This window comes from Emydura macquarii, unplaced genomic scaffold, assembly GCF_026122565.2.
Source record: "Emydura macquarii macquarii isolate MOO-44397 ecotype Brisbane River unplaced genomic scaffold, CSIRO-AGI_Emac_v2 contig_767, whole genome shotgun sequence".
NCBI lineage: Eukaryota > Metazoa > Chordata > Testudines > Chelidae > Emydura > Emydura macquarii.
The window spans coordinates 1,348,494-1,372,802 of record NW_027130904.1 but is presented as its reverse complement, the minus strand read 5'-3'; the positions used below and the strand labels follow the sequence as shown (position 1 = coordinate 1,372,802).

At 37.1% G+C, this 24,309-nt stretch overlaps 1 protein-coding gene across 2 annotated transcripts in view; it reads right to left on the bottom strand.

The window, feature by feature from the left end:
• GLIS3 (GLIS family zinc finger 3) overlaps positions 1–24,309 on the bottom strand; it is a 258,961-nt gene that overhangs the window by 56,334 nt on the left and 178,318 nt on the right. For both annotated transcript variants that reach the window (XM_067543059.1, XM_067543058.1), the window contains exons 5-6: positions 21,004–21,165; positions 18,085–18,195 (exon numbers count right to left, since the gene is read on the bottom strand). In XM_067543059.1, the coding sequence (XP_067399160.1) occupies positions 18,085–18,195; positions 21,004–21,165 (273 nt within the window). The remainder of the gene's footprint in view (positions 1–18,084; positions 18,196–21,003; positions 21,166–24,309) is intronic.

The following is a 24,309-nucleotide window of genomic DNA, read 5'->3' as shown; positions in this document are numbered from 1 at the left end:
GGCAGGCACAGACTACATCCTTCCTGGAGCAAAGGAGATGGTGACTCTCAGCCTCATAGCTAGAGCTGGTCATATAGATGTATTTTATATCCTGCAAACATTTTAAAAGAAAAAAAAATAGTCAAAATTTTCCACAGAATTTTTCAGGTTTTTGAAGAAAGCCTGAAAACTGTAACTTTTTTGGTTTAGGTTGTCAAAAAATTAAAATTGGTTTTCAGAATTTCTTTTTCTGATAAAATGTTGATAAAAACAGAAATTCTCTCATGAAAATTTCTGTTTTTTGTCAACAAGCAAATTTTCATAGAAAAAAGTTAACAAAAAATGCTAACCAACTCTATGCTGACCATCTAATTTCTGCTTTTCTTCTGAGAGAGCATAGTTACATGCTGCCTCTTATTCAGGCTGGATTATAGGGATATCAGCCACTCTTAAAATAGTTTTGGAAACAACTGGACTTTGATTTGAGTACGTAATATGTCTCAGTGCAAACCTGCAAATCAAATATACTGTATTATTGGCTGTGACACAATCCATCCCATATGAGCATCCAGCTAGTCATCAGTGCAATTTCATTGTGACTTAAAACATGCCAATCATTCTACCCTTGAGCAGAGAGGCAAAGGTACCGTCTGTAGCTAGTTATCTTGCTGAGTGATTAAATCTAGGACAGACAATATTAACACATGGAGCACAGAGGTTTCCGGTGTGCTATTTCTTGGCCTGAATTCATGACTGGCCCAGGTGCAAGTAAACAATCCAGCTGCTGAGCTGCTGCACAGCCTTCCTTTATGAAATATTTGTTCCAAATGATTGATTTTCAACTTTAATAATTAAATCACCCAGCAGATTTGACAACCTCTATACTTAGAAACTTGAGCTACTCCCATCACAATATGGGGATTTCTTTTAATATATAAAAACAAGGCACTGTCAACAGCGATTTACATTTGTTTTTTTCCCCCTGTGACAGTTCTGCTAATGTTTATAAGCTCTCAGAACAAGAGATGGAAATTCTACTCCTGTCATTTTCTCATTTCAGATATGATTGAATAATCACCCAAGATTAAGCGAGTCAAGTGGAAGTAATTAGGAGGGAATAAGGCCCAGATTCCTCAATTTTCAATTTCATTACATTTGAGTCTAAAAGCAGAGGCATTATGTTAGTTTGATGCATGACATACTTCCAAAGAAAACTACTAAGAATCAAAAGACCTTTTGTTTTGCATTTCTCTAACCAAAGTGTTTTATCTGGGTTGTACATGTTTCTGCATAAACTTGGTAGGTTCCTTTTGTTGTTGTTCAATAGAAATCAGATGCCACAAAAATGTGTGTTTATGAAGAGTCTTGGACATGAGAAAAGTAGTTTAAGGTTTTTCAAATAGGATTATCTTTTACCAAACCATTTAAAATAGGATCATAGTAACGTGAAAATCCTGCCCTGTATTTAATATTACTGTAGCATTTTAACATCAGTGCTTCTTCATAAAGACTGGGCCTCTCTCATCACTATAACTTACCAGATAAGTGATTTGTACCCTAGAATATTCAACTTAATTATTCTGAAAGCAACTTGTATGGGCTGTATGTACCCTTGTGTGCATAACAGAAGATCTCCACACAGAGGGTCGAGTATAAATAACAAATGTGGCCACTTGTTTTTGTCACTTGTCAGATCTACTGCGGCTGCCATGTCTTAAATGGCAAAATAAAACCAAATATCAGTATTTTTTTAATAAGGGGAATAATTTACAATAAAATGTCATTGCATTATAAAACTATTTTCCACGTACAACTGTAAAATGAGTTGCATAATTTATGATTACTACTGCACTGAATGGCATAGAATGGGAAAGAGGAGAACATCCCGCAGTGCTGAACGAACAGGTCCAAGACTATTTAGAAAGATTGGAAATACACAAGTCCATGGGGCCAGATGCAATGCACCCGAGGGTCCTGAGGGAGTTGGCTGATATGTTTTCAGAGCCATTAGCTATTATCTTTGAAAGTTCATGGCAATTGGGGGAGGTCCCTGATGACTGGAAAAAAGCAAATATATAGTGCCCATCTTCAAGAAAGGGAGGAAAGAGGATCTAGGGAACTACAGACCAGTCAGCCTCACCTCAATCCCTGGAAAAATCATGGAGCAGGTCCTCAAGGAATCCATTTTAAGGCACTTGGAAGAGAGGAAGGTGATCAAGAACGGTCTACATAGATTCACCAAGGGAAAGTCATGCCTGACCAATCTGATTGCTTTCTATGAAGAAGTGAGTGGCTTTGTGGATGTGGGGAAAGCGGTGGATGTGATATACCTTGACTTTAGCAAAGTTTTTGATACGGTCTCTGACAGTATTCTTATCAGCAAGTTAAAGAAGTATGGGTTGGATGAATGGACTATAAAATGGATAGAGAACTGGCTAGAGCATAGGGCTCAACGAGTAGTGATCAATGGCTCCATGTCTAGCTGGCAGCCGGTCACAAGCAGAGTGCCCCAGGGGTCGGTGCTGCAGCCGGTTTTGTTCAACATCTTCATTAATGATCTAGAGGATGGGGTAGATTGCACCCTCAGCAAGTTTGCAGATGACACTAAGCTAGGGGGGGGGGAGTGGTAAATACCCTGGAAGGTAGGGATAAAATACAGAAGGACCTAAACAAACTGGAGGATTGGGCCAAAAGAAATCTGATGAGGTTCAACAAGGACAAGTGCAGAGTCCTGCACTTTGGACGGAAGAATTCCATACTCCGCTACAGACTGGGGACCGATGAGCTAGCCAGCAGTTCTGCAGAAAAAGACCTGGGGGTTACAGTGGATAAGAAGCTGGATATGAGTCAGCAGTGTGCCCTGGTTGCCAAGAAGGCTAATAGCATATTGGGCTGCATTAGTAGGAGCATTGCCAGCAGATCGCGGGAAGTCTATTCGGCATTGGTGAGTCCGCATTTGGAGTATTGTGTCCAGTTTTGGGCCCCCCACTACAAAAAGGATGTGGAGAAATTGGAGAGAGTCCAGTGGAGGGCAACAGAAATGATTAGGGGGCTGGAGCACAAGACTTATGAGGAGAGGCTGAGGGAACTAGGCTTGTTTAGGCTGCAGAAGAGAAGAATGAGGGGGATTTGATAGCAGCCTTTAACTACCTGAAAGGGGGTTCCAGGGAGGATGGAGCTAGGTTGTTCTCAGTGGTGGCAGATGACAGAACAAGGAGCAACAGTCTCAAATTGCAGTGGGGGAGATCTAGGTTGGACATTAGGAAAAGGTTTTTCACTAGGAGGGTGGTGAAGCACTGGAATGGGTTACCTAGGGAGGTGATGGAATCTCCATCTTTGGAGGTTTTTAAGCTGCGGCTTGACAAAGCCCTGGCTGGGATTATTTAGCTGAGGTTAGTCCTTGTTAGTCCAGCTTTGAGCAGGGGGTTGCACTAGATGACCTCCTGAGGTCTCTTCCAACTCTATGATTCTTTGATTCTATGAGCCAATAATATTAACAGCCCCAGTTGACAAGGTCTGGTTGTGGTCAATACTTGTATGCCTATTGCTATCCTCCTGGAAGATGGTGGTGATGGAAGTGGAACACGATCCTTTATCTTTGCCGCCACACATTTTTAAAATGTCTAGGAGAATATCCAGAAGTTAATATTTGCCTGCAATATTGCATAGCCAAATCTAATTCCTCCTTTCCTAATGGCACAGATAGAGTACACAGATCTGACCACTGGAAAAATAAAAATTAAAACATGAAGCCAAAGCTATGTAGCTATGTATGCTATATGTTTGCATGGTAGATCACATGCAGCTCATATAGATCAAGTTCATCAAGGTCTAATTCTCCCTTGCACAGGACTAAACCATGCTGACAGTGGAAATTATACAAGTTTGTACTTCCCAAGTTTTCATCTAATTATTCCATCCAGAAGCAACAGAGAGTTTGGAAACGATATACAAGAAAGAGGTCCTTATCCTGATGCTCTTCACCTCCATTCAGTCACCAGAGATCTATGCCACTTTCTGGGAAATTATAGGTTTTTTGCCAATTGTTTTCTGTTTGTCAATTCAAGCATTTAACAGATATCTATATATAGCTATAGATAGATAGATATACTGTTTTAAACAGCTTTTGTTGTCTGTTCTAATTAAAACACTTGACCAGTAAATAGAATGGAACTTAACAAATGAAACTGGTATATAATCCATTGAAAGTAGCATTCATTTCAATACAATAATAAAAAAAAATCCTTATATTTACTACTCTCCCCTCATAACTCATATTGAAGACCAGGACATGTAGAATGCTAACCGAAAATATGTTTCATTTTTGTGGTTGTTCTTAAATCAAGAAAAAACACCCTAGATACTTTTTGGACTTTTGTATTAAAGATAAATCTAAAAAATAAAAACATCTGGCACCTGTGCTCTAAGTTATCATTGGCTATTAGTAACTCTCTTTTTTTTTTTATGGTAACAAAATACTCTGGTTTTGGAATAGTTGTGCAAGATAAGAAATATGCTTTCTCAAGACTAAAGCATGTTGGAAGGAGAAAGATTGAACTGAATTCTACTATTACTGTGTATATAAAATACTGCTTTCTTATAGATCAATATTATTCGAATACTGCCATTGAGCAACTTGCATTCTTTCCTGTCAGAAAATGATATAGAAGCAAGAATACCATTTGAAGGAAGAAATTTCAGCTGGATCAGATCCTGTGGAACTTTCAAAAAATCAGAAAATCACATTGAAGATTTGCTTGAGAAGTGAATTAGAAATCCAGCGAGAGCTGTCTTAACTGACCATTCACCAGATCAACCAAAATTGCTTGCTTAACAGTGGTTATCATCTAATAAAGATTGATCTGAATTCTACTACACAAGGTTGGGGATCATTTGAGGTATTTTTTTAAGATAGGAGGTTATCTATTAAGGATGGTGTCTTATGTAACTTTCACTGTATTATAGAGGCTCACATTTTCGTAAAGGAAGATTCCTTCCCTCTCCAGTGTAGTCATGGACATGAAAACAAAGAAACACAGAGCTTCTCACAGGGCTCATCTCTGATAGTTAAACCCTTTCATTCTGCCACCACCTTATGTAAAATACTGCCTGCAGTACATAGGATTCCTCCCATTCAAGCTCTTTTTCTTTGCAATTCAGAAAGGTTCCTTGTCTTTGTTCATACAGACCAGCAATCTAGCAGTGCAGCCATGCCATTTTAAAAAATCATCTTATACTATTCTGTGTCAGATTGACTTGGAAATATATATAGCTACTGTATGTTACTGTCTAACAGCTAGTTTCTCTGGATAAATGCAACCTGACAAAGAGCCCATTTATGCTGAATAATTGCTCTCCTCCTTTGAAAAGAGATGTGCTTTGCAGATCTCTGTTTTCAACTGAGAGGAGTATCCTGTAAGTAGGATAATGAACAAGTCCTACATCCATCTGGGCTCCATAGAAAGTAAACCCATCTTTTTTTCCTTCCTTATCTGTGAAAAGTTTATATGAAAATCTGCACACAAAATAAAGAATGTTATTAGGAACAGAAACACGGATAGGATCAAACAAAAACCCAGATCCAAACACTTCTAACCTTTGGGGAATTTCATGGCCATATCTACACTTTGCAATGTTCCCTCTTTCTAGATTGACCTGAACCAAAAACCCTGGATCTGAATCCTAACCCCTTCTACCCCAGCTGTGGGAGTTTTGCACTAGGATCTAAATTTGATGTGTGGGCCAATTTCTAACAGTAAATAGTTGAATTTTTTACTATTTTGACTAGACCCTGTCACTGGAGCTGGATAAAACCTGGCAGTTACATTTAGCAGAGGGTTCCTATGAACCTGTTTTTAGGTTTTGGGTTTGTGGGTTTGTACCCCTGTGGAACATGTGGGTAATATATTAATTGATTTTAAGAATGTTATATATATACCTGTGGGTTTGGTGGTTATTGTGTTGCCGGCTAAAATGTAACGAACGGTTATATCACTCATAGGTAGCTGTGGTCTCCAGGAATTCAAAGATAATGTCAAAATGGCTGTACACAGAGCCCGATTGGTGGTATTCAAAGGTCAGTGGAAGGGTTAAAGGCCTTTGAAGCTCACCTCCACTTACATGGAATCATGATCTGGCCAAACCCCAGAGGGGGAAGGTTCCAGCCTGAAACTTCAGGGGAACCCAGGTGGGAAGTCTTTAACAAAGGACTTGAAAGTGGTTTTAAAGATCAGCCTAAGGAAGGGATGCAGGGAGATGGTCTGCAGAGAAACTGACTAATATGGTCCCCAGATGGTGGGGTGCCAAGGATAAGTGGGGGCCTACTTAAACTTTCAGGGAATTATCAAAGCTTAGATAAGACAATAAGAGTATAGGCTGTTGTTGATTTAACTCTTTCATTTCTGTTTGTGATGTTTCTATGGATAATAATACTTTGCTTTGAACAAGCTGTTCTCTGTTACTGCACTTTCATATTGGTCACGGGATCCCAGAGGGAAGCCTAAGCATGGCCAGAAGCCAATTGGACTCGCTGAGATTATGGCTGGTGAAGGGAGTGCTGTGACCTGGGGACCCAGTCTAGAAATTGCAGGCCTATCGCTTCAAAAGGGTGTCCCTAGAGAGACAGAGTGAGGTACAGCTCACCATTGAACTATAACAACCTCTCTACATTCTGCTATAAGTTTCAGGTTCAAACAAACTCACATCTCAACCTGCAACATAGCCAAACCCCCTGAGCTTTACTGAAACTGTAAATCAGTCTGGGGACTCTCAAAACAGGGCCAGCTTTGCGTAAAATTTCACAAAACTCAGTGAAGCTGGCCCAAGTTTTGGATTTCTAAGAAAAAAAATCAAGTTGCTACTTTCTTTCCCTTTATTCAAATTCCTCCTGAAAACTCACTACTTCCACAAAGCCTAAAGTGACTCAATTATATTCTTTATCTATAATTATCTTAATCATCCTTACTTTAGTTACATTAAAAAAAACCCAGAAACCCAAAGATGTGCACATGCCTTGAACAGGCCCAAAGCATGTGAAACTCAGTCTGTTAGCTAAAAGTGCTGTTCTAGTCTGCAAATCGATTAAGTAAAAATGGTACCTTCTCACTCAATAGAGCTGCTCAGTGTGTGTATTCAGAGTCAGGTGTGCTTTCTTTAGTGAGAAAAATACATTTCATTATTAACTCCTGTTAGCCTGCGCAGCCAACACAATTAAGAAAGTGAAAGCTGGATTCTTTCTTGTGTATCAACAGAATTGTTTAGTTAGTTCCAATCAGTTACACTTGTGTAAAGCCAGTGAAGGCAAAAGGACTGCACAGATAACACCAAGGAACTAATGTGGCCTGCAGAACCTTTATCACTTGTAATGTATAAGACTACATATGACACTAATACAGCAGTGATCATCAGGTTCGATAGCTCGTGGACACAAGATTTTAGTGGGAAGAGTTTGATATCTGCTTATATATTTTATACACACAGCTGCTGAATTGTTACTGACAAGAGTTTGTGACAGTGTTGTAGGAATACGCATAAAAGTAGCAGGAAATAATCATATACACATCCTGGAGGGAGAGGTGAAAGGTATGAATAGAAAGGGACATAGTTTGATAACAAAGGTGGAAGACAGGTATAATATAAACACTGTCATACTAGTTAAATAAGGGATATTTCAGTTGTGTTGTGATTCAGTTTCTTTTTGGTTTGTTTGTTGGCCATGTGAAAATATATTTCTTTCTTCAAGTGTGATGCTAGTTCTTCCTCTTTGTGTATGTACCACGACTCCATATTGCCAAAGCTTATAGCAGCACAAGCGAAAGTTTAGGACAGAAAGCAGTGATGGAAAAATGTAGAAAACATAATATAAAGCAGTCTATTTGTAAATATTAATGTCACGGTGCTTTGCCAATCTCTTGATTATAACAACAACTGCAGCAACCCTGACAGCAGGATGAAAAATTAAGGTTGCTTTATTGTTTCTGTTTCCTAGAGCTCAGAGGACTCCTCTCTACACCACCACTAAAATACCACTCCCATCTCAGAGCCTCCTCAGTGGGCACACCAAGTACATTCCATGGTTTTGCAAGTCACAGCAACTGCTGCAATGATGCAACAACAACAACAAATGGGGGTGTCAGCCAGAGCCAGCCCTCTAATCACTTTCAAAGTGTGTTTTGTTGTTTTTCAGTGGCCATGCTCAAAAGATCTGGTCACTCGTAGTCTCAAAAGTTTTACAACAAATTGTGTGATTAAATTCCTTAAACACTTCTGCCCATTACTAATCCCTTTTTCACCAATGTCCCTTTCAGGAAAGATTGCTGCACTCCATGGTGCCTGATTTATATTTCATTTTGAGAACAGGAAGTAAAGGGATTAAAGTTGAGGATTAAAACACTTACTCTTTACTGCATTTTTTGTGCAGAATAGTTTCTTAGTTGCCATGGGCACTGCTCACTGACCTTTACCCTCTGAATGCACTTCTTTTTGCATTAATGACATATTTTAAATGGACTCCATAGAAAACAAGTGGGGGAAATATCCTTAAATTCATCTGCTCTCACAGCAAGAAAATAGATTCCCCCCCCCGCCGCCTTTACTCCATTCTCTCCCTTTTGCAGTTTTAACAGTGAATCTGAACTAAGAGTTTGAACAAGGGTAACTGAAAACTGAAAGACTCAGAATTATACAGGGCTGGTACTTTAGGAGCTGGAGAAAAGCTCTTTGCACTGCTTCTGAACACCTGCCTTGTTATGAACAGTTTCTCCAGATACACGTAAGCTAATAATCTACAACATTGCTGTTTGCTGTGACTAACATAATACAAATATTAACATAACACAAAAACTCCTGCTTCTCTTGGCAATCATTCTGAGTGACAGAAAGGGGAAAAAAGAATGAGTTTATTTGCTGCATTTGTAAGGCAATCCACAAAACTACACTAATATTGTTTCCACAGGCAAAGAGGTCCTTTTAAAATATTGGGGAAAAGATTAAAAAACGTAAGGCAAGAGAATGAAAAAAAACTTACTTAAGACAATTCTGTAGAATGAAATATGAATCAAAGATTTCAGCAAAAGAAAAACCTTGGACATTATGCTCTATCTATGCTCTCCACTAAAACCAAACACTGGCATAAAACTCCGCTTACTCAAAGTCTATGCAAACAAGCAGGTAACTCGTCTGTACTGAGGTGAAATCAACACATGCTCATAACAGTTAAACAGAGAACTTGGTCTTATTGTACAACAGTGTGAACAATGAAGATGACATTACACAACATTATATGCTTCCCATATTTGTAAAACCAGATCTCTACTATTTGCCGGAGAAGGATATATTTGTCAAAGCATCACATAGCAGACAATAAAAGTAAACAATCTGTAATGCTCTTTTAGATAGTTCTACATTTGATTGCAATGAATTATATCATATATTTTATAGCCTTAGTAAATACTGTTCAGTAAAAAACGTCAGCTTTTGACACCTTTTTTTTATTCCACCCGTTCTGCTTGCATTTTTCATATTTGAAGACAGACAGCCTTATATATTTAAGTAAGTCAGACTTAAAGGGAACAAAAGGCAACCTGTCAGAAAGAGGATACAGAGCTTATCAAGATGACCAAGGTCCAGAGGACTAACAGTGATCCAGATTCATCCCTGAAGGTGAAATCAACCTATGGTGCAGAAATTAGGCACAGCATCACTTTTACCATCTGTATAGAACTGCATTGTGGGAAAAGAGGTGTGGCTATGGGATGATCTAGCTACCAAGTGTATCTTTTCAAAATCTATGAGCTACAGAAGGGGTCTCTACCCAATGCCAGCACAGACTGGCAAGGATGGCAATGATAGGAATAAGTCTGGGAGTGGCCATGTAATCCATGTTTAGGAGGCTCTTGTGTTCCACAAGAATTGTGGAAGGGCTGTGGCTATTATTTCAGCCCATAGGAGCAGCACACATGGGTAGGCTGCAATGCAGCCTGTGTTTTAATCTCAGGGATGGAAGGGTGGATTTCACCTTCTCTGCCCTTCACCAGCATAGAGCCAAGGTGCTTTGACTTTATGCAGGGTTTTAGTCAAATTGAATTACCTCAAATCCTAGTGAAGTGCTTCAAATCCCAGCAGCCAAATTCAGAAGCAATGTGAATGGCTGTATAAGTTATAGATCCCTGAGGCTATGTACTCCTGCTTTACTGATCTGTAAGGGAGTCTGAATTGGGGTAATTTATTCAACAAGGAACTGAAAGACAATGTAGAATGGTGTGAGTCAGTAGCTCCTACCCCAGTTTAACTTACACATTCCTACCTCACACAAGTCAGGGGAATTATACATATATAAAAAACAGTGCAAGTAAGAGGGGAATCATGCCCCAAACCTCTAAAGCCCCAGCATTTCCCTTCCAGGTATTCTGTGTTGCACCTGTCCACCTTTTCTATCTCTGTTCTTCATAGTCATCTGCAGTGTTTATCCAAGCATTCTAGGCTTCCTGCAGATCTGAAGGAAGTTGCCTTTTCTGATGATACGATTATAAGCCATATTGAAAAATGCCATTGATCTCTGAGCCACTACATTTAAGTCACATTTATCTGCTTCCTGTTTGTTCTCAGGCTCCCTTCTAACAGTGTTTGCATCTCAGAGCATTAGTTTCACAAAGGACACAATCTCAACCACCTGGAGATCAGAAAAAATAAGTTAATTCAAATTTACCTAAGTCAAGCTAATCTTGTTTGCTCCCCAATAAGAATCAAGGTAGAAGCTTAGAAGATGCAGGGAAACTGGGTACCCAACTAGAACAGATCAAAACGGAAAACATTTTTAGTGAAAAAATTTGAAGTCATAGTCATTCTGCGGATTTTGAAAAGGAACAATTTTTCATGTATGTAATATTTTTATTGTATATATTTATTATAAATATTTGATTTTGAACATTTTCATTTTCAAAGATTTAGTTTTTCATTTCCCCCCCATTTTTTTTTTTCAGTTTTCTTGTTCTTCCTCCCTTTGTTACAATTTGCCACTGAAAAATAGTAAACCAAGAAAGACTAAATTTTTCATTTTCCAATTTTGTTAAAAAAAACCTTGAAAATTTTCAAAAACTTAAATTTTAATATGAAAATGTCTACTTTTCAAAAAGGCCATTTTTTTCAATGACAAAAAATTTCATTTGAAAAATTTCCAACCAGTTCTAGCTCCAGCAGTCATTCAAAGAACTAAAATGCATCTGAGAGTCAGTGTAGGAAACCCTCACTGAGTATAAGCAAACTTTCTCCTTCAGGATTTTTTAAACCCCAGAGAAGAAGCTCATTTACTTCCACAATTTGACAGGGCTAATAGGAGGAACTCAGAAAGGCTCTTGGTGGACTTCATGGAAACAATAGTTTGTGAAGTGCTTTTTTCCTGGGCTATATGTTTTATGAGCTCACTGATAGCAACTGTGCAAAGACCCCAGTTTTCACCTTGCCAGTTTCGGTACCAAAAAGGGAGATTTTTCAGGAAAAACTGAATCATGTTTGTAGAAAACTTGACAAATGTTTGTATATTCAGTCCTTTCCCAGATTCAACTCTTAAGACAAACAAGATGCTCTACCTCCCTAGAGTCCTAATATTGATATTTGGGAGATTCCTGATTTGTTGGTGAAATAGAAAGTCAGGTATTTTATGACATCCATCAGGCTAACATACAAATCCAATAAACTCCAAATAACTTCTAAAAACATTATTTGCACAATTTTTTGAAGTGCCATGCATCAGATGCTGACTGTAGAGTGGTAGCCTTACTGTGGAGAAGCTATAAATCGTTTTAGAATGGAGAAAGAAGGGATAGCGGACACGTAGTGCAATTGTTATGGGAGAGGGATTATGACAGACACAACAGTGTAAATCAGATAAATAAATGGCTGCCCAATGGTATCACTGTTTCATTGAGGTTGACATTCCTCACTAGTGACACTGTTGTTCCTCTCATGTTTAGCTGCACAGCTGAATGACATTGGATATAATAGTGGAGTACCCATAGCAGCAAAGGTGGCAATCTTTCAAATCTGCATTTAATAATGTTACAGAACTAGCAAAGCTGGTAAGTTATCTGGCAAACAAATCCAGTTTTGGTTTCTTCAAGAGCAATTTGAATAAGCTAAAATGATGCAGAAACAGCTCCATAAGAGAATCCTGTTTAGTGTCAGTGCAATGAAGTGGTCAATGTCTCAAAGACTGCCTTATAATAAATCTGATCTATAACATCGAAGGTTAAAAACAATAAAGTTTGCAAATAAGGAACTATTAAAAGATGTGGCATCTATATAAACAGCTAAGGACTAGATGTTTGATCAAGATAAATAAGACCATATTAGGTCTAACCTGGCTCTCACTTTTCACTTCAGAGCTCTCACTTATGGATTTATGAAGCCCAAAAGGGGTTCTAAATTAAATTAAACAAGACCAACTAAGATGAATTATTTAAATGGCTACCGTGGCTGTTTTATTGATATCACAACATAGGCGAACTTAGCCTAATTTTATTTGTTTCTCTTTTAACAATCTTTCAATATTTCTTGCAGAAATACGCTACCTCACTGTCTTAGTTAAACAGAAGTGTTATTGATTATAACATTTGTTCATCAGTGTAATTATAAATAAATTGGAAATTGTAATTAAAAGTACAGCCACTGCAGGAAATGAAATTTATTTCTTTGAATGATAAGACAGACGCTGTCAACTAGGCGATCTTTTCCCTGCTTCATATTTATGGAAATGTAGAGGTACTATTTTGGCCACTGGAGGGCTCCAATAGGTTTTCCTTAATGTAACAGAAATATATTTTAAAAGACTGAAAAATTAATGAACAGGCTTTGAAGTTGAAAGTGGGTATCTTGGTTCATGCCATGACCTACACACACACAAAATTCATAAAGCCCAGGCTCCATTTTCTGGATGGGTTGCTTTTTCAAAAGAAAGTGGGAAGAATAAAAATGAACAAGAATTATCATATATTTTACAAATACACTGTCCTTAATCAGGGCCCCTGTTGAAATAGTGTATCATATATCAGAGTATGTCTCTATGAAAAGGATAAAGTCCTTATGCTTGCACAGGACTGTGGTTCAGCTTCCCCATCAAATTTGTCTTGTAAAGAAGTAATGGTAATATTCATTTTCTAATGTGGCTTTGGGTCAATGCTGGGTCAAAAGCATGAGATATGGATTTTATTACTGATTTAGTTTTGTCATTTTCCATATAGTAACTTCAATAGAGGATTCTAAGAAAGAAAACAGCTATAGACTGGTCATACTCAAGCAAAACATAATCAGTTAAGCAGATATAAGAAATTTCTGTGCAGAATCTTTCTTCAAAAATGTTAAGTTTACGGACTGCAAAGAAAACACCCTTACTCATGTTGAGTAGTATCTTACTCCTTTAGTAGTCTCACTGACTTCAGTGGAACTACTCAAGGAATAAAAAGCTACTCGACATGAACAAGGGTATCAGCATCTGGCCCTTAATCACAGGGTTCAGGGAGATTTCCCCTGAATAAGAACGGCAGGATTTGGTCCTTAGACATTAAAGGGATTTACCTCCACCTAATATAGATGAATGGATATCAAAATTATCAGATGCATCTGTTCATACTTTTCAGACTGAATAATAGAACAATGTCCTAATCTAGAAATAGTTGCCAGATTTCATTAAATGTAAGGTAAGAAAAACAAATACTATGAGGATTATCTGGGGCAAATATCCTGCACCTTCTATCCTCCCACATTTCTACCTCACATTTTTTCCTGTTTGTCTATATTTGTATGAATCCTCCTCTCACCCATTATATATTTGTCAGAAGAAATAAAATAACAATTACAATAATTGTTTCTTGCTTCTACCCCCAAATGTAGAATTTTCCTTGTCACACAGGCCTGAGGTCGCGACTGGACAATATTCAGTCCTAGGCCAGTCACAGCCTTTCTTTGCATAAAAATCTGTTACTTCATGACACTGAAAGGCTAGAAACTGATGTTTCATTCCTTTGGGATGGAGGGATTCCCAACTTCCCAACATAAAGCACTTGCTTCTGGCCCTGGAATGGTCCAACATGCTGGATTTTAAAGCTAGGACATATTTATGTATAGAAAGCATATTTTAAGTCATTTTTGGAGCTTTCACCTTTAAGTGGCCAGATTCTCATAATTTGTGCAGCTGCACTGAAGTCAATGGATGCCATAGAGTTGTTATATAACCATGAATGGGACAGGAAATGATCCATGAGACTCTGAATTAATACGTTATCCATACTACAAAATGATTAGTGAACATACTAAATGTGAAGCATTTAGTTGCTTTAGCACATACATTCCTGAAGAAATAGTTCTGATACAGAATGTGTATGAAGGAAGGAGGAAGGGTAAAGGTAAGGAAGAAGAGAAAATCAGAGTCCATTAAAGAGACAGAAATGAAGATAGTGAGAATGACACTGGGACCAATTTTACCATAGCATATGCACCAGAACCTCCAATGTATGTTTATATGAGTTGGGATTGCATATTTTAAAAATCACACTTAATGAAAATGTGAGATAGACTGAGAAGGGAAATGGAAAGAGAGAACAGGAGAAAAGGAATAAAAGTGGAATGGGGGAGGGGAGAAAGCAAGAACAGAGTGTACAGTTAATTTTTGTTCATTCATTTAGAACTAGTCAAATTGCTGAATTAGATCAGGTGCAAGGTGCACCTAGTCCTATGCTGTCTACAACAGTGGCTATGACCAGAAGCTTAAGAGGAAGGTACGAGAAACTCCAAGTGACCATTTATAATCCAGGTTCTCCTAATCTCATTACTGTGACATTGACTTCTGCCCTGAAACATGAGGATTTGTATCCATTACAAATTTGGGACTTTTTTTTTTAATTTTAATGAATATACTGTGGATAGTCACATCATCCATATAAATATCCAGTACTTTTATGAAACCTGCTAAGCTCTTGGCCTCTATGATGTCTTGTGGCAATGAGTTCTATAAGGTAATTGCACATTGTGTAAAAAAGTTTTTTTAAATTTGCTGTCTTTCAGATTCACTATATTGAATCATTGCATTTCCCTGACATAAAGGGCAGTGTTGAAAGGAGGGGATGGCTAGGAAGTGTGGATGTCTTAAGACTGATTATAGACCAGGGGCATGGAGCATACCAGTATTGACTATGATTTCCACAGGCCATGCTTAGGGATAGTTACACCAACCATTTTTAGGGAGATAAACTCCAACCATGGAGGCTGCATTTTTAATTTTGTTTAAAGATAAGATTATGTGTTATTTTTATCTCCAACTAAAATATGTAAAAAGAAAATATTTTATGTTATTATTGTATGCAATTTTCTATAAATGATTGAAAGTCATTAAAGACTTTTTAAAAAGAAAATGATCTGAACTGCATTTAAGACTTCTTTGATCAGATATTTGATATTTCTGGCTTTGCATTCCCCTCCTCCCCCACACTTTTTCTGATGTCATGTGGAGAATTTCTTAGAAATTTCATAAGGTGAAAAACTAGATGTGGCTAAACTCTTTGATTTTATTTTCAATATTTTATTTTAAAATAAATTACCAACTCTTGCTCAGAATTGTTGAACGGAGTACTTTATATATAGTTTAGCTACTGATTTCAATGGGGCCAGGAATTCATTCCCTTAGTAGGAAAAGCTTCCATTTATGTCAACAGGGGTTTTGTCTGCAAAAGAACTTGAGAATCAGGCACTTTGCCTGGCACAATAGAGCACAAAACCACATCAGCAAAAAGTTATTACAATTTTATATAATCTTTTTTGATTCTGACTGCAGCATCACTCTGGTCTACATTACATGGCAGAGGAAGGGGCAAGGAGCTTTGAGGATGGATCATGAAAAGTTGTGTGGAAGCATCAGTATATCTTTAGACTGATATGGTGAGTAGTTTGTTCCAGGGCATCTCCATTGCCACCAACACATTTCCCCTGCTATTTAAAACCTGTGCAACATCAAGAACATATTTTAGTGTACAATCTTGGAGAGCTAGCAACTTAAGACACCAAAATAATGTCATTTAGTGTGTAGGGGGAGGTTAAGAAGAGGATTAGAGGCAGTCAGGCAGGATATATTAAATGAATCCATGACTAACAGGGTGTGACAGCAAAGGGTTTCATTCTTTTCAACAGAACAGTTCCCTAGGGCTGGAACTATTACTCCACTGTGCCTTTATCACCTTGGAATTTTTATGGTTATTTTTGATGAATTCGCATTTTTGAAAAGGCTTTTTTGACATTAAGCCAATTTTCATTTTTAATTAAAGTCGTAAATAATCTTAATTCTGCCTTAAAAGGTTTATTGTTTCTTACTTTTTTATTATTATTATTACTGCCAGGAAATATTTCAAATACCAAAGCATGATGTGAGTTAACAATTATAAGTTCTCAAAGGTCCAGTAACTACGCTGCACCTTGTAAACATTATACACTGCAACCTCAGTGCATGTTTTTAAACATTTGCTTGATTGATGCCACATTTCTTTCTTTATTTTTTGCTGGGTTGACTTATTTCCACTTCAACATATGAACCCATCTCAGATAAATAAATCCTTATCAAATGGACTAGATGCAAAACTAAACAACTTTAAGTTTAATTCTAAAAAAATGGTCATGTGCGAAGTTAAATGGGCCAGCTTTAAACTGTTATAACAGAAGAATGGAAAATGAACAAAAACATATGGGAAATGTCACTCTAAGAATGGAACCCCACATACTCCTTTAATTTGACACAATTATGTACAGAGCATACCATATTATTTTACATTCAATTATAGTAATGTAACCTAAGAGCTTAATGCCCTCTGTTCAGATACATTATCCAAGTTTTATTTAATGTGTCGTATGTAAATTTGACAGAATATTCAGGCATGACCACTGCTTGCCTTACATCCTGACACAAGAGAGTAAGAAGGGGGGGAATATAACAACCCTTTACTCCTCTCCAGGGGCTGTGCGCCCTATGGTTCACAGTGCAGCGGAGAGAGCAGTTTGCACAAGACTACCACCAGCTCTCCTCCACAGATGGGCAAGGAAAGGGCAGGTAGGGATAGGGAATGGGCAGAGTCAAGGTGCCAGCCAGCACAGTAATTAGATTACTTTACCCCTGACACAAGGGGGAAGCAGGAAGTAAACTATAATTCCCAAGTGTCAGAATTCATCCCCTGATCTTTGGAAGCAGCACAGCTACATCCAGCCCCTTGCTCAGGGCAAACAGTTAAATCACAGTCTAGCTCTATCTTTTGCATTTTGTAAGACTATACTTTAGTGTTTCAGACACCGTCTAAACAAAAATTCTTACCATTCAAATCAAGGGCAATCCATGCTGTCACCCAAGTTAAATATAGCCCCTTCTGTAGAGGTTGTGACTCTGGAGTTTAAACTCTCCCTACATTATTTTATACTGTCGCCACCATCTTCATTCATCAGTTTTTTAAATGAAAGCATTGGACTTACCATCATTGGTCTAAAATTGTTATACTAAAAATGGGCCACGGAGGAAAAATAAGATCACGTCCTCAGCTAACATTTTTCCCATTGGACTGAGAAACCCGGGACTCAGCATTGTGAAATAGCATGATGTTTGAAAATGGCTGGGATGTACGAAAATATCATTAACGTTTCTATACAGTTCAGTTTGACCTACCATCCATCCATCTTCAACATCCATCTATCTGTCTCAGGCTGGCAGTGTAAACTGGATGTTGCTTCACAATATAATTACGTGGTGAAAGAATTTTATAAATAAAATCTCCCTTCTCAAAATTATTTTTCTATATGCTCAGTTAAATATATTTATGATGTTTAATCATTATATCAACAGATGATAATCTTTGCTGGACTTCTAGTAAAACAATCAGCCTTGTTGAGTCAAAACTGAAAGTATCATCTATGCAAACATTGGGTTTACCACTTCTTCAGGAATGGTTTCTTTAATCAAGCAGTCCCAGACAGGGCTTTACAATTTCACAAGTGCTGGTACTTAAGAAGTCTTCATACTTCTAGTGTTATAACATCACCTTCACTATATAACTCCTATGCAGAACAACCCTTTGGAAAAGTTACCTTTTTCCTGGCCTGTTGGTCTTTGGAAGAATGTGCCTTTACATGCTTTCTCAGGGAACTCGGGTCTGTGTATCGTTTGGTACATCCTGGAATCTGACAGGCATAAGGTTTCTAAAACAAAAACAAACCAAAAAAGCACAAAGAAAAAACCGTTTAACCACAGATTATTTTAACTGGGGAAAATCCATCTGAAACCTTGCCATGTCACTCATTGCTATTGATTGGCAACAGTATGCAGTACCAAAGGTAGAATGCCAAGTAGTTTAACGGCATGGTAAAGAGGAAAGAAAGGTGTGCAAGAAAGAGAAAGTAAATGAACCTTTTCTGACTTTTAAATCCCTATTTTTAATTTTATCATGCCATATTTCCTTTTACTTCATCACTGTTTTAATCTTTATGAATGAATATCTTCAGTTGTACTTACAATTCTGTCACCCTCAGAGCAATCTTTGACTTAGTCAGAAATTACATTCTTTAGTAAGTCAGGTAAAGAAACTGCAGTAAAGTCCTGGATAAACTGCTTAAGAGTTATAGAGGAAACCTGCTTCAGAAAGACAGAGAATAAGAGAAAAGGTTAGTCTACTATATGACAGAGAGGAAACAACAACAAAGCAAGCAAGCTTTAAACACTACAGTTGCAAAACACTGAAGGCTGTAAAAAGGAATATGTGAAGCATATGTATTTTTATGTAAAGGACGAGACAAATTTCTTCATCTCTTAATTGCCAATCACAAATATATAATACTACCAACATATACAGTCCTGAAATGTCCATGTAAGTATTTTTTAGATTCACTAAAATTCACACCTACTTGCTCTAACTTTCCTGTTCTCTGACATCCCCGGAGGTATTACCAGAATTGTAGCTGTACTACAATATGTAATATCAATAATATGTAAATATTAGAATTGGTTCAACTATTTGTTGCAAATAATCATTTGATAAATTTAACTCTTTACTTTGTTCACAGAATATATGAAAACAAATTACATTTTTTATGAAATTGTGAATTGCCTGTATTGAATATTCTGTTGACTATTCACTATTTGAAATTTGCTATTTAAGCTGTGCTACTGGTCAGTTAAGTGACATGGTGTTATTTCTGTTTCCTGATAGTATGCCCATTGCAAACTCTATCTGCTTCAGCTTAAAACTACGTTTTATTTAGTTGTGAAACAAATTTTGTTTATTAAATAAATCTTAGCTAAAACCCCAAAATTCACAAACAATATTTTGGTTGCATAAAATTTTATTTTATTTTATTTTCTTGCTAAAGGAGTTTTGCCCTTAACTTCCTGATATGTACTCTCAGTCTTAACTTTACCTTAGTAAAATCTTTGTCTAGTGATAACTGTATGTTATATATCTTTATATATATTTTTTATGTTTTCCTGCAGTGATTATTGGAGCCTTGAGGATTGTGGAAGGGGGGGGGGGGGGGAATTTACTCCCTCAGCCCATGAGCAGGCCCTGGGCTGCAGCTTAGCCCCTTCTAACTACCTATCTGGCTTATGTATGTTTATTTGTCACTTTAAGGTGACACATTTATTATCCTGAAGCACTGTTTTCTAGATCTTTTTTCTAAGCCACATTTTAATTGGCTTTTTGAAATTATGGGTTCTTTGTAGTGAAAAAAAAAATTCTGCTAAGAATGGTTCCCTCCCACACAAAACATTTCAGAGTGAAGGCTTCTATAAAACCAGCCATTCTCCTTCCTGCAACTATTTAACTGATGCAGGAAGGGCTAAAACGGTCCATTCACTAAACCAGAAACTACTTGGTGTTGGAAAACTGAATCCAGCTGAATGTTCTGCTCTCTGGCAATGTTCTCAGCAACCTCTCATTGCATGTTCATTACATGTTGTGACATGGAAAAGCTTCTTATCTACAGAACCTGCAATAGCACATAATGAATACATGTGTGTTTTAAAATAAAGCAGAACTTGATAGTACATAGTGACCATTAAGGGCCAGATTTAAAACCCAATGGAATAAATTGAAAGATTCCTGTTGACTTTACTGGGCTTTGAATCAGGCCCTAAATCAACTGCTTGTAACATACCATTTTAAAAAAAAAGTAGCATGCCACATTTGCATTGATCAAAAGTCTACAGTGATAAATATGGAGGCCAATTAAAGCTCACCTTGTCCAAGCAAATAATCCTCTTGAAGTCAATGAAGTAATGTGACTAAAACAGGCAAGTCTGTGCCCTTAATGTATTCTGTGTTTGGGATTTATTCTTGTGGAAGATACAAAATATTTTGATTTTCCAGAATTTTGCTCCTATTTGCGTGGGTTTTCTAATGCACTGTGTTATCTCGTAGGCAAAGGCTAATATGTTTATCATCAGACTATTCTGTTATGGCCTGGGAATTTGTGCCTTAATTCCAACTTCAAACCGTACTGACTGGAGATAGCCCTGATCCAAAACCTCACATCTAGAAAACTCCAAACTTCAGAATCAAATTTGGATCAACATTCCACAGTGGTCCATTGTTTTGATAATGGGCAGGACTAAAACCTATTTCCAAACACTCCAGAATTTTGTGGTATTCAAAATCTGGATCCAAATCTGAATCTTGGAACCTGGGCCCATCTCTTCTACTTATCTTCATATAACTCAGTCAATAACCAGTGCCTCCTCAGAACATATAAGCTGCCATATTGTTTCTGTCACAGTGAACCTCAGTGTTATTACATGCAAAGGAAATGGGGAAAACTGAATACAACTTAGTCAGTCTATGTCAGGACAGTTACCATGTCATATCTGCCACAGCTCAAACTCTATTAATTGACATCTCTTCCTATCTTCCCATCTCCAATTATATACAGTATTGGCTGCAATCAGATGCAATCAACTAATCTGTTAATTTAACAGATTAACAAGAAATCAAATTTGAGATTTTTGTTTCTTACAGTGTCCAAGTGTGTCCTCTGATGCTTGGCTCGATCGCTGGAGTTACTGAAAGCTTTCTGACAGCCTGGATGCTGACAAAGGTAGGGCTTTTCTCCTGTGTGGCTCCGTAAATGAATCTTGAGATTTTCTAGTCTGGAAAAGGCCTTCTTGCAGCCCTCAAACTATAAAAGAGACAAGATGTTTTTTAAAAAATCCAAAACCACATTTTAAAACACCTTCATCTTTTAAAATCCAAATGTAATTTTTACTTTGTAATTCAATAATATTCTGTCACTAAATTAAGCATTTGTCTCTTGAAACGTACTGAGAGGGATTTTCCAAAGCACTCAGCATTGACCTACCTTCCTCCACTGAAGTCAATGGAATTTTTTCCATGGGAACAGAGTAAGGCCAACACTAGGTACTTCTGAAAATCCTGTCCCACTGGTTTTTTTCCCTAGAGATGGGTCTGAATCAAACTTCTGAGCTGAACACCCCAAACTTTGAGAGAATTCATGTCTGTACATTATGGCTCTGGCCATTTCACTTCTACTTACATTAGTGACTAAGATGGGTATTTACTTCTATTTACACAAAACAGCTCAGGTAAACGGAGCTGGAATTTTATCTGTCTTTGAGCATGTCTACATGGCATGGCAGTGCACGCTAAAGGGATGTGATTTCTAATGCACACCAACATGTTGTGCACTAACTGGACCATGTAGACCCTGCTGGTGTGAACCAAAAAGTTTTCTAGTGCTAATTAACATAGTACTGTTTGTTAGTAGGCCGGTTAGTGCACAACATATTGATATGCTTTAGAAATCACACCCTTCTAGCACCCATTGCTGTGCCGACAAGTCCTTAAATACTTATATTACTCCAATGACTATTGTATCTGAGCAAAAACGTATCTATTTTCAGATCAACCTGTGAGTTCAGAAGCCACTATTATTCCCATTTTCCAACTGAGGAACTGAGACACTGACTGTGTAAGTGAATTGCTCAAGGTCATGAAGCACAGCAGGGAGTGAACCCCAATTGGCCTACTCCTAGATTAAGACCCTAGCCACTGAACTATCCTTCCTCACAATTCTGTTCCAGCTTGCATATCATCAATAGAATTGAATGACCAAAAAAACCCTCAAAAACAAAAAACCAACACCCCACAAAACCCTAGCCTGCACTGCCTTGCTAATGTTTTCATATAAAAAACAAAAACTAAACTATAATCACCTTGCAAATATTTACTTGATTACAGATCATTGATCCTCAATGGCATTAAAATAACCTTTGAAATATTACTTTACCTTTTTATTACAGGCTTTTGTATCAGATGTTAAATATAAAGAGTTCATTATTAGCCTTCATCAGAACAGGATTTAATCCATATGGGTAACCAATAATGGAATACTATTCCTTTCTCTAATCAGCTACTTAATCTACTAAAAACAGAAGTGCATCTCCCAAGTACTAACACGAATTCTTTCCTGATCCATGCTTCCATAGCATCTCTAATGTTAGGGAAACGAAAGGCAGGCATGCATATATATATACATATATAATTTCAATTAGACTCCATCAGTCAAGAGCAATTAATGCCATTAATCATAGCTGCTGTGTGTTTCATTGCACAGTATCAGAATTTGTCTCCAGAATTACATGCTAGTTTGCTGTTCTTGTACATTTTGCAAAGATAAAAATGTAGTAGCATAAATGTCAAGCATTTATAATGTTGCAGATATAATGAGCTATTTCCCAAGTTCCTCTTACTAATTCACTTCACCTAGTCTACAAGCAATAACTAGAATGGGGGCAACTTTTCACTGACTCTGGAGTACCATAAATAACATTTGTTATATTTTATTTATTGTATGAATGCTTGCAAAAATAGAGATAGAGGAAACATCAAAATGACTGATCATAATTTGCATTGCTTTGTCATTAATTAGAACAAAGTGAGAAAAATAGGGATCTCAACTTTCAATTCTTGGAATAATGAGTAAATAATCAGGTAAAATTCAACAAAATAAAGAAGTATAGGGAAAGGATGGAGAAAGGAAACACAGAACTAGAATCTTTGGGCCTTGCTTCACAATTTTTTTTAAACAGTAGAAAAGAAAAATCTGACAATACATTGCCCAGGCAAACTTAGGAAATGGGACAAGATATACAACTCTTTTAATTGCTACAGTATAAGAAGACGCATACTCATCAGGGATCAGTGAGCCAACCCAAACCTTCACCTTAAACTCAAACAAAATGCAATTTCTTTTTCAGGTTCCGAGAAACTCAGAATCTTTCCCAACCATGTAGTTTTCATTTCACCCATGCCTTTGCTTCAGAGATGTTAGTGATGAAATACTTAGTGGAATGTTTTATTCAATGGTATTTGTGCCCCAGTTCAAACACAAAGTGGGAAATATTTGAAGTCTCAGAAAAATGAGTTTTTGCAACACTTCTAATCCAGTTCTGACAACCCAATGGTTCTGAACAGGTTTCTTTTTGTTGTTGTTGTTGTTGTTTTTTGCAGGGGAGCATTTTTAAGAACTCTGCATTGTTAAGCCAAACTGGAACATAATAAAAATATACTAAAGCTTTTTTTCCCGCATAGTACCTTAATTCATGCATATGACATTCACAACACTAGATATTGTGAACTGTTCTTTATCTTTTACTAAGTAATTGAGCCTGAAATGTCAACACAGCATAAATGTCAACTCTAAAAAACAAATGCCGAACTTTAGGGAATCTCTCATGCTTTAAAGACAAAAAAATTTAAGAATGATGTTCTTTTGAACTAGATCTAATATGTACTCTTCCTTGCTAATGGGATTTCAGATAAATTATTCCAAAGAAGCCATGAATAGCTGAAGGAACAAAAAGTCAAGTAGACTGTAGTTATATTTTCAAATGGAAATCTTCATAGTTTCCAAGTTATTAAGTGTGGTTGTGGAAGAGGATGTAACACCTTTACCACAATTAGTTAGTTCAGTATGTGCCGTGCATCTGGCATTCTAAAACTGAATAACACTCCTAACCATAATCCTGATTCAACCAGATTTTTTGGAAGTATTAAAGTTTTGTGGAATTAATAAAAAAGTCCTTTGTAATGTTTTCCTAATCTGCAATAAAAGAAACATAATTACTGTGTTTTCTTTTTACTGTTGCATGCAAATTGAAACCACTAACTACCTCAGAAAGGCAATTTCCTAAATCACTCTTCCCCTTAATTTTGACCTGCGATTCTCTTTAAAACAAATTCATTGGACAGTCCATTTATTTAATTATTTTGTTTCTCTTTACACAGATATTGTACATTAGTT